General features: G+C 38.9%; 2 protein-coding genes across 2 annotated transcripts in view; both read left to right on the forward strand.

Moving 5' to 3' along the window:
- Positions 1–4,789, forward strand: part of tmed6 (transmembrane p24 trafficking protein 6) — a 6,375-nt gene extending 1,586 nt beyond the window's left edge. Inside the window, exons 2-5 of the mRNA XM_008311617.3 lie at positions 161–287; positions 714–889; positions 1,395–2,636; positions 3,858–4,789. Of these exons, the coding sequence (XP_008309839.1) occupies positions 161–287; positions 714–889; positions 1,395–1,628 (537 nt within the window). The 3' untranslated portion in view covers positions 1,629–2,636; positions 3,858–4,789. The remainder of the gene's footprint in view (positions 1–160; positions 288–713; positions 890–1,394; positions 2,637–3,857) is intronic.
- A 4,629-nt stretch (positions 4,790–9,418) lies between these two features.
- The window catches only part of LOC103379890 (mixed lineage kinase domain like pseudokinase), a 5,624-nt gene continuing 3,511 nt past the window's right edge, over positions 9,419–11,531 (forward strand). Inside the window, exons 1-2 of the mRNA XM_008311594.3 lie at positions 9,419–9,554; positions 10,432–10,887. Of these exons, the coding sequence (XP_008309816.1) occupies positions 10,438–10,887 (450 nt within the window). The 5' untranslated portion in view covers positions 9,419–9,554; positions 10,432–10,437. The remainder of the gene's footprint in view (positions 9,555–10,431; positions 10,888–11,531) is intronic.

Raw genomic sequence — 11,531 nt, forward strand, 5'->3', positions numbered from 1 at the left:
ATTATATAACCCTAATCCACTAGGGGGCAGAATATATGTATCAGACAGGTCTCAGAATCTTGTGTAGCCACTGTGAAACAATCGGTTTTTCTGTATAGGTGTGTCCTTTCAACAAAGTAAAAAACCAACTGACGGCTACTGTTGTTTTTTCTGTTCCTAGGTCCAGTGGGTGACAGGCGTTGGCCATGACAGACACCTGTCTGTCACGGTCAATGCGCCAGGAGGTCTGGTGATATCTACTGTTGATGACGCTCAGGGACAGATCAACTTTGAGGCGAAGGAAACAGGTGCCTCCCTCTCACAATATAATAGATTAAAAAAGAAAAAGAACATGAGAGAGAAAGATTGGTATTCTGTTTTTGTAGTGAATTCATTTTGTATGTGAATTAATTGACATACCTACACCTCCTTTGCTAAATTTCTAATCTAATTGTGCAACTAAGTTAATGTCATAACAGGTAATACCAAGGAAGTGGCCACTGAAGGGTAGAGATGTAGTCTCACGTTTATAGCTGTGTCCTGTGGTTTTGAAAATGTTTGTTACATTCCCATACATGTTTGTTTGATTGTGCACATTTTTTCTTCCTGAGAATTTAATGTAAGACTTGTAGAAAATGTCCCCGATAGCATGTGTCCATGATGGTGGCAGGGTAGAGAGACTGGGGGTCCTCCAACTGTTCATATCAATACTGTGAATATTTTTTTTCTTCCAGGTTTCTATCAAATGTGCTTCAGCAACTTCCACAACCGCTTTGGTATCATGCAGGTGTTCCTCAGCTTTGGTGTTTACTACGGCAACCAACAGAACCCTTCTAAGATCAAAGAAGAGGAAAAGAACAAAAAAGAGGAAATACGCAAAGACCTGAACAACACTCTGTCCATTATAGCGGTAACGAGCAGTATATCATTTAGTTAAATTACTTAGAGAGTAGTGGAAATGTAGATCTCTGTCCCTCCAGCTCAGCCATCTGTGTCACTGTAATAACTAACTTTAACCTCATGTCGAGAAGATTGTTTACATAAGATATTATGCTGTGTGTTGTATATTACCATGGAGCTAAGACAGATAATGTTGTGTAGCACCGTTAGCATCTGTAAAGGAGCTCTCAAGATACTAGCTTTTACGATTGGTTTTAAGATTTGTTGGTACAAATTGGGGTGGGAGGGGTACTAAAGGAGGAGGGGTAAAAATAAGGCATGGAATTGGACTAAAAGTGTGATCAAAAATGCACATACAGCCGCACACTTGGTAGCTTGTTAGCACTGAGCTATGCAGTTAGCATAGCTAAATGCAGCAAGGTAACTTGTACAGTATGCCTAAAAATAACAATATACATTTTTTGTTGCACTTTAATTTGCAGTCTTTTTGTTTTTGTTTTGTTTTTTTGTGCCAGGATGCGACTTACATATTGGAGAACCGGGTCTTTCACATGTTCCGCTACTACAGCTTTGGCCGTATGCGTAAGAGCGTTGACTACTTCCTGCTGCTGTCCAACTCCCAGTACATCACCTGGTGGTCCACTGCCCTCAGCCTCCTCATCGTCACCTCAGGCTACCTGCAGCTCCTCTTCCTCAAACGGCTCTTTGTCACAAAGACGACCACTGAGGAAGAGAAGCCACGCTGCTGACAGACAGGACCCCAGTGATGTCCGACCACAGGGAGCTGGGGCATTATGGGTGGGAGGGTGACATCATCAGGACCACATTGAGATCCAATGGGCTTCGATCCAGCTAGTACTTGTTTCATTGTGCTCTTAAACATTGCAGATCAACAGTGCTGGTATTTTGAATAGAAAGATAAAGGAATGTTAAATCTTAGCAGCTTATAGATATTTACATTAGCTGTGGATTTTAACAAATTTTTAATAAAACTTCTAACCCACTATTCGTCCCTTTAAAAAAAAAATTGTACTATTTTAGGCTAGAAAATGCTTTTAATCACAAAAATAATCAAAATATTGAAATTTAAAAAAAATTCTTATATACCACAAAATCCCGCAATACAAGAATACATTTATATTATTAAATCTACACTGTATTGATCGACTGAGTGCGTGACAGCCAAACTGCGATACAACGAGGTTACACAAAATCAGTTACAGAAATGAATACCACATAATGAGAACCGTTACTGAAAAATCTTAATTAAGGAACCAAGACAGCCCAGTCGCCTTATGTTGATACTCGTTCTATAAATTCAGTGCGATTTCTAAATAAATCTGTATCCTTTCGCAAGTAATAATATAAAAAATATTTACAATCGAGATTTATTTACTTTTACGTACTTTGTCCTCACAACAAAAGCTCCACACCCTTTGAAGGGGGACCCGCCCACGACTCTGCGTGTGTGGGGATAATTGATGGTTTATTTTAACACGGTTCTTCACCTTCTTTGTAATATTGTTCAATCTCCTGAAGGGTTTATCTTTTATCTTTGACATATGTATTAAAAATAGTTTTACATCTTACATTTTGAGAACAATCATTCACATCAGAATGACTAACTAGCTTATGTCACCAGTTGTCATGACGACTCTCCCACAGGGAAGTACCACAGACACAGGTGAATAAAATCACTGCCACACTTTCTCTTTAGACTGCGCAGCACGAGGACGACTATTCTGATTCATCTTAAGGTAATTTTGTTTTATTTTTTGAAATTTTTTAAGCCAATAAATTGGAATAATGGGCTAACTGAAGATACAATTACTCTTAAAAAATGGTATTAAAATTTTCTCCTCGAGAATAAAACTTTAATAAAACTTAAACTAGTAGTTGATCCACTAAAATTCTTCAAATTATAGCTAAAATAATTTAAAAACAATTTAAAAAAATTTTAAAAAAACAACACCACTTGACTTGAATCACGTTATTTAAAACGTCAGATTTCTGAATGTCCTGTTTAACATTGCATTCTAAAAAATACATGAAAATGTAATTTTGTTATTGTAAAACACTCACCTATAAAATGAAATTGTTTTTCTGCAAATTTATTTTAAACTCTGTGAAACTTTACCTTAAAATTTCATTTCTTTTTCTGTTTTCAGTTTTGTTGTTATAGGAAATAGTTTCAGCATTTTACCAGGAAAGATTTTAATCCAAATTGTAACAACTTAAAACAGTAATACACACAGACAACAGAAAATACTTTCACTTTCACATTAGTCCATAAGGTGCACAAGACGATAAACAAACAGCAGCTCTATCTCTACACTATTTCTGTGGAATGTAACCGGTCCTCTGTCTCTGTCACTTTTGGGAAGAGGAAGTTATTTTGTTTTTAAGCTCCACCCCCTCTGATTGAAATCCATCATGACTTTAATTAATTCCACTACAAAACATGCAACACAGAAGCAAATCATTACACCATTGCAATGTATGCAGAATCACAAACTAAACGTATGACCTTGTAGTACCCACTGCCTCCTGCAAGTGGTGCTGTGAACAGTTTTATCTCCCACCAACAGGATTTGAGGGTGCAGGTACAAAACCTTTAGTTTCTGTAAATAAAATTTTACAACGTGGTTAAAAAAAAAGAGGTTAATTTAGCTTTGAGGAACACTTCAAAGGTTGTCGCTTGACCACTTAAACTTCAAAGATTATTCTGCCTGAGAAATTTTTCTTGCTGTATGTGCATTGTCTTTGTATCAAAACAGTGGTTACTTAAACTTCAAAGATTATTCTGCCTGACAAATTTTAGTGTTTAAAGTTATGTTATGTCATCAGTTTATGTCAGTTTATGTCAGTGTTTAAAGTTATGTTATGTCATCAGTAGTAAAATGATGTAACTGTTTATACAGAGCTTCCTTTGTGTTGCCCAATCATTGCCTTTAACCTCTTCTTTGATTTCATTTCAGGCGACTGCTGTCGTTGGCTTGTCATGGACAATATTGCAAACATCTTGGGCTTATGCCGCGGCATCTCCTGGATGGCTCCTGAGGCAAAGCACTACAGAGCGAAATGCCGTGGCCTGGCAGGCAGAGTCCAGGACCTGGAAAAACTAGTCGAGGCCATTAGTTCCAAAGGGCAGGTCTCCCAAGACGTGGACAGAGCCCTGAGAAAACTATTCGTCGCTCTGACTGCGGGTCATGAATTGGTCAAGAAATGTGCCAAAAACCTGCTCTTGAACCCACTGAAGTGCGTATTGGAGTTCAACAGCGTGAATGACGACCTGAGGGACACCTACCATGTCCTGTCCACTGGAGCGCTGCATGTTAAACAAGGGAACAGGAACTACAGGAAGACCCCACAGTATGTATCAGATGATGACAGAGATGACCACAGGCCCGTGCTCTACGACTCTCGTCCCCAAAACCGTTATTCTGCTGCTGCAGCCCCTCAACAAAGTGCAATGGTTTATGCTGCTGAAATAGGGATGGAAGATGACGCTGCATATTTTGCTGAGACTTTCTTTATTGTTCAGTGAATTTGGCCAGGTACTTCAACATGTTACACTGTCATTTAACTTCCAAGTCCCACATATGTTGTGAGTTCTAAATTAGATATGGAAATACTAGTTTGTATACTTAAAAAAATAATGATTGGTACTCTGTCTGTAAAGATATGAGAGGTGAAACATCTACGAAAATCAAAGACAGTCAAGTAGCTTCAGATAAATAATAAACTTTACATTTTTTAAATGCTGGAAAGTCATTAACTGCTGCTGTGATGTATCTTTTTCCAAATCATTTTAGATCAGAACACAGGAAGATCAGATGGAATCACTTCATTTCTTTCCCTTTTCTGTCTCTTTTGCAGGAGCAACAAAATAAATCTTTATTAACAAAGACCTGACCTCACTGTACTCCTACTTACTGAGCTCATCATGTTGAAGGAGGAGCAAAATTCTGTGCGGACTTGGAATCCATGTGTATTTCTACTGTTGTTTGTTAGGATATTGTGATAAAAGTTGTGTGTGAGTAAAGAAGGAAACAAATCTAATACTCCGATATTGTCCAGATACTTAATTCCGATATCAACTGATACAGATATTTCGGCCTGGTGATATGTATTTATTTATCTGTACGAACCACTGTATGAGTTCCTGGCATTATTATTAAAATAGACTAATAGATCAAATGAGCTGCAATGCTGCCATCTAGTGATTTTCACTTTCATATACAGCTGTTTATCCCCAAAACTATTTTTTTAGGGCACAGATCATTTGACAAAACCCAGGCATTGCGTTATCATGTTCACAGGGAAAAAAAACATATAGATTCGTAGAGATATTACATAATTATGGTAACATCGATAACATCAGGTCGGACGATATTATTGGACAGCCCTACTCAATAAGATCATTATATAATAATAGTAATAATAGTAATAATTAATGAGTAAAGAAGTAATAGGTCTAATACTATGGTTGTTGTTTTGGGTTTTTTTTTTCACAATAAAATGTTGTCTACTGTTTGATGAAACCGTTTGTCACTTACTTATTACTGTCCCTTTTAACAGCCCAGTATTGTTGTCATCACTTTACAAATGTGGGTTTGTTCATTGACATCATGATTCCTGACTCGCTGAATCTTTCTGAGAAGCTCCACCAGATTCCTGTCAGGTATCTACGCTGTCAATTCCTCACTGTCAGTTCCTGTAAGAGCAGCTCATCAGCTGGTCTTATCTGATACAACATGTCTGCACTATAAACATCTTTGAGTCAAACAGGTGGTAAGGTGATTAGTGGAATTTCCTCCTGGGGCATCATTAGCAATGTGCCTTGTTTACTTAAGGCTGACCTTAAGACTTTTGCATGGAGTATTTGGGCATCGCACCCACAGACCCCCCAAACTGGAACTATTTCCAGATCATTCCTGTGCCGTACTCACGCTGCGCCTTTTCCAAATTAATAGCGACAACAACTAATGAAAGAGACGATCGTGTGAAGATGTGGGCAGACTTTTCAAAACCAGGTCCGTACTGCTGAGGAACCAGACCTGACCGTCTGAGTAAGTGACAGGGCGCTGGCGAGTTTATAAAAGTTGATGCTCTTTGGCCCAGGGAAGGAAGGTCGGCCGTTTGTGTCTGGGCTCTGGCGGACGTGCAGGCCTTTTTGTTTTTTGACTAATTCTCCACATTGGTCTGCTTCCCTGGTCCAAAACCATTAGATAACTGGTTGTTTGTGTAAATGTGAGCATTTATAGTTGTTTGTGCATTGGAATGTAATAAAATGAAGTGCATTGCCATCTAGTGACCTTCCCTTTACTATACAGACATTTTTCCCCAAAACTATTTTTGGGCACACATCATTTGACAAAACCCAGGCATTGCGTTATCATGTTCACAGGGAAAAAAAACATATAGATTCGTAGAGATATTACATAATTATGGTAACATCGATAACATCAGGTCGGACGATATTATTGGACAGCCCTACTCAATACAATCACAATATAATAATAGTAATAATAGTAATAATTAATGAGTAAAGAAGTAATAGGTCTAATACTATGGTTGTTGTTTTGGGTTTTTTTTTTCACAATAAAATGTTGTCTACTGTTTGATGAAACCGTTTGTCACTTACTTATTACTGTCCCTTTTAACAGCCCAGTATTGTTGTCATCACTTTACAAATGTGGGTTTGTTCATTGACATCATGATTCCTGACTCGCTGAATCTTTCTGAGAAGCTCCACCAGATTCCTGTCAGGTATCTACGCTGTCAATTCCTCACTGTCAGTTCCTGTAAGAGCAGCTCATCAGCTGGTCTTATCTGATACAACATGTCTGCACTATAAACATCTTTGAGTCAAACAGGTGGTAAGGTGATTAGTGGAATTTCCTCCTGGGGCATCATTAGCAATGTGCCTTGTTTACTTAAGGCTGACCTTAAGACTTCCTCAGCAGGGGCAGCCTCTTCCTGCTCCCTCCTTGCCTTTCTTTGAATGCATGGACTGAGTTACTGCAAATAAGAACAGGTTCCACAGCATCAACGATGCCTGTGATAAAAAAGTATTCAAATATTTTTGCTTTCTGTATCGGCTCCACTCGGCTTCTGATTACCATCCACTGACAGGTAGGTCTCTGCCTTTAACGTTTTAACTTTTTATCTACATTATATATTAAATCCAAAACATTGTATTTGAACATGGTAAAATGCTGCTTTTATCATGTACAACGTGTTGATTTATTCAGTCTGTGGTTCAAGTGTAGTTTTTGTGCTGTTATCAGACCCAACTTTTTTTTAAGCCACGGCACACCACCAAACAAAGATCTCACAAAAAGTATATGTAATAAAATGAAATAATCTTCTAGGTTAAATGACCATATAATTGACTTTTATGCCTCGACGAAAGAAAAGGAAATATTATTTGCAAGACATAAATAATATTTTTTCACACCAATTAAGTGAAATGCTTCATTTTCCAACTAAACATCATACCAATTAAGTGAAATGCTTCATTTTCCGGGGCACACCTAATGACCCCTCATGGCACAGTGGTTGAGAATCAGTGAGCTAATAAACAGATAATAAATAATTTACCCCCCAACTAAACATCACACCATATAATTGACTTTTATGCCTCGACGAAAGAAAAGGAAATATTATTTGCAAGACATAAATAATATTTTTTCACACCAATTAAGTGAAATGCTTCATTTTCCAACTAAACATCACACAAAATTTATGGAACAGGATATTCAGACACTTCTTAGCGTCCCCTGCTGGCCTGTAGGGGGCTAGACTTGACCATGGAAATGTTTGTCGTCAATGTTTTAAAACTGTCTCCACCACTCACAGCTCACCATGGACCTGATCGATCCTATCTGTACTGCCATCTCTGTCATTATCACGCTGGTTGAAAAGATTGAGACCACAAAGGCCAACAAGGAACGCTGCCAGCGGATTGCTCAGCGAATTAGACTCCTGGAAGAAATGGTTTTGACCATCAAACAAAGAGGCCCTGACCAAATCTCCAACATCGTCTGCAAATCTCTAAATGAACTCTGGTATTCTCTGATTTCTGCCAAGGATCTGATCACGATATTCTCCCAAACTAACAACCTCAAGAGTTTTGTCTTGTCCAAAACACACGAAGAGCAGTTTTGCAAGGTGAATGGAAGACTCACTGAAAACCTGCAGGCTCTGTCTGGGGCTCTGCACATTGAACAGGGTCACATTCTGTTTGAGGTTCATAAATCTCTGTCTAGGCAGACTTCTGTGAGTTCTTCAGCCCTTGTGCCTCCTCCTACGCCTACATCTCCAACAGCTCCCCCTACACCTTTTGCTCAGATGCCTCTTCCCATGCCTGCAGCTCCAATGCCTTTCCGTATGCCTTATCCTATGGCCCCTCCCCCTCGGCCTATGCCAGTGTATCCACCCACAGTTACTACAACTGTCTTCAGGACTCCCCTGCCACCGTCATTCCGTTATGCTGCTGCGCCTGGACCCTGCATTTCATCCGTACACATGTCCCACCCAATACATCCAATGCCTTTTGCTCAAAGTGTTCCACCCTCTCTACTGGTTTCCCCCACCTTAGCCCCCACATCCTCAATGCCTGTCACCAGACCTGTTACCATTATATCTGTCCAACAACAAAATGGACCCTCTGTATGCAGCACTGTCAAAAAACTCTTTAATTAAATCACAACAAACAAAGAGTGCGAACAATCCTTGTACTGGAGAAAACGTAACTTTGCTTTATTTTATCCAGATATCATATATAAACTTGTCAATTTTGCAATGGTGTGTATAGTATTACAAATTCCAGTTTCATGCTTTTTAGCTAACTGTGTAAATAACAATACAAGGTGTTTTCTTCCTTATGTTATTACTTGTAAGCACCTGTTCTGTTTTAGGAAACTAAGAAATCCATTTGTCTGAGGTCATTGGTTACCATCAATAACTATTTCAACACTGATTGATTTACAAAGCAAACATATGAAGACAGTTGATTATCACCTCCTAAGTTGCTCAAAATATCATAACAAGTACAAAACAACCAGTTATCATGTTTAGCTAAGAACCTTTGTCAAGGACCTGTGTTTCCCTCAGATTATCTGGGCAATGAATTCTAAACGTTTTTTCCTTTCTATTGTGGTGGTCCCTGAAAGGGGATCAGATAAACTACAGTAATGTCATCAAGGCATATATTATAATACATTAAGTTTTCAGTGTGCTGTTCAATTATTGTGTTGTGATTGATCTTTGGTGATTTAAATAGGCTGTTGTGGCTGTTGACATGTAGGATCTGATTCCAGAACAAATTAACAAAAATCCATGAAAAGTGACACCTTTGACCCCGACAGTCTCAGGTGACACACAATCAGTACAGCCGTAAACATCCAGTGTTCATTTGCACTGCACCTCACCGTGCAGTGAATAGTGATTTTGCCTCAGGACCAAGGTAAATAAATCCTGGGAGTGTCAAACAAAATGACCATCAGCAAAACCCAAGGGGAGGGTGTGGGATGGCAGTCATCACAGAGGAACAGGAAGTCAAAAGAAGCACGACGTCAAGAAGGTAGGGTTTCATTTTTATCCTGCTTTCAAAGGTACTGCACACATTATAAGGCTGCGAGGGAACTTCTACTGACGTCCACCTCAAGGTAACAGATCTTATTGTTTTTGGTTGATTTCTTAAGATCATTTAAGCCTCTGTCATAAAGCTGAATCACAGTTAAAAACCGGTACATTGTAAAGTTTGTTTGTGGTTTTACAAAAGAGGAAGTAAGTGAAAACACACACTGAGAAGTTGTTAGCAGTGAGTGTGTGATTTTCACTGCACGTTCCAACATGGAGGTTTGCTCTTACCAGAGGGCGGAGTGCCTTTTGTCAGACAGTATTCCAGTTGGGTTTTTTTGCACATTTTGACACTTTACTGCTACAGATGGCACTGAAGTGGTGTTGGGAATGTTGAATCTCGCAGCAACTGTATGCACTGATCAGATATCTGGTTACTGTAGCTATTAGCAGATATGAGGAGGAAGAGGTTAAAAACAATGGTTTAAATCTGATCAACATTTTCTCCAATAATCTCCAAAGAAATGGGGGGAGCGGAGGAACTTGCAATGTTTCAGGACAGGCTCTAAGAAATGTCATTGGCCTTTCAGTTCCTTCAACAACTGTTTTGAATTGGAATGTGTTTCTAGAAAAATGGAACAAAAAGCTTATCATGAATTAAATCAAAATGACATTCGATTGAACACCCCTGGATAAGGTCTGAGGAGGTCTGAAGTCAAAGTTAGATTTTTTTAAACCAAATTCCGTCAGTATGTTGTGGGAAAAAGAACTTCCAGTACCATCTCAGCGGCCAGCATTTTAGCCAGTTTGTAGAGGCTTCATTGTCACTTCATTCATCCAGCTTTCCAGCCATATACTGATTTTATTTCCCATTCTAATACAGGAATGTTGATTTACGTATCTCAATTAATCATGATTATTTGTGATTAATCGCAATCGTTGACATTTTTTCTGTCTCTCCAGACGGCCATGGATTGTATAGAGCCCATCCTGTCTATTGCCTCACAAATCTACACTCTTGTTGAGAATGTGAAAGCCAACAAAAACCGCTGCCGACGTGTGTGTAGTCGTGTCCAAGCTCTTGAGGAGCTGGTGAATTCCATCAGAGAGAGGAAGACGATCCAAACAGATGTAGAAAAAGCCCTTAAAGAACTGTGTGTCACGCTAAGATCAGCAGAGCAACTCATCAAGAAGTACACGCTATCAAAGTGGGTGGAGCGCATCTTGAAATCCGGCAGCCACGGTGAAGAGTTCAACAGCGTGAACGAGCGTCTCAACGATGCTTTCCAGGTTTTGTCTGGCGCTCTGCAGGTGGAGCAGGGGAATTTGCTGTTCAAGGTATTTGAACAGGCCTCCAATATAGATGAGGTGGACGGGAAAAAGGATAACGCCGAGCTGGAGAAATGTGAGCAACTTCTTGTTTTATGTCTTAAAATACTTCAAATAATAATAAAAAAATTTTAAGGATTTTTTGACTGATTTAACTGTCTTTTGCCTGAAAGTAATATTGTACCAAAATGGTGCATAAGTAAATAAAAATTGAAAAGTATATTTGTTTATTTAAATGTTGATACCTAAAGGCAATATTTGTGATTTTCCATAATTGTACATTGTTGCCTCAGGAAAATTGCAATTGTTTAATGAGTGAATAAATTGCTAAACAGTTTCATAGCGTAATTGTAGACTTGTTCAGATGATGAAAAAGTCCAACATTTTTTATACGCTTTTTGTGGAGGAAGCTGTTTCCTTTAAAAAAAGTTGCAAATAAAAAAAGGTTCCTTCGTTTCCTGAAAGTCATGTGACAAAGTGACGTATTGTCATTGGTCTTTCCTCTGTGGTGTGTTGCCCTGTGGCAGCTCAGTAGCTCAGAGGGTTCAACAACCATGTGTGGCCTGGGGTCGTCCACAGGGACATGCTGGTTTATACACAGCCTGTTTCAGTTTCCTGATCCCAGAATCTGCCGATCATTTTGTAGTGTGATTTGGTTTCTACTCATGGAAACAAAAAAAATCTGAAAAAAATGTGCAATGTCACATTCTACTGATGAATCACTGCTCATCTTT

This window comes from Cynoglossus semilaevis, chromosome 6 (assembly GCF_000523025.1).
Source record: "Cynoglossus semilaevis isolate Cse_v1.0 chromosome 6, Cse_v1.0, whole genome shotgun sequence".
Taxonomy (NCBI): Eukaryota; Metazoa; Chordata; class Actinopteri; order Pleuronectiformes; family Cynoglossidae; genus Cynoglossus; species Cynoglossus semilaevis.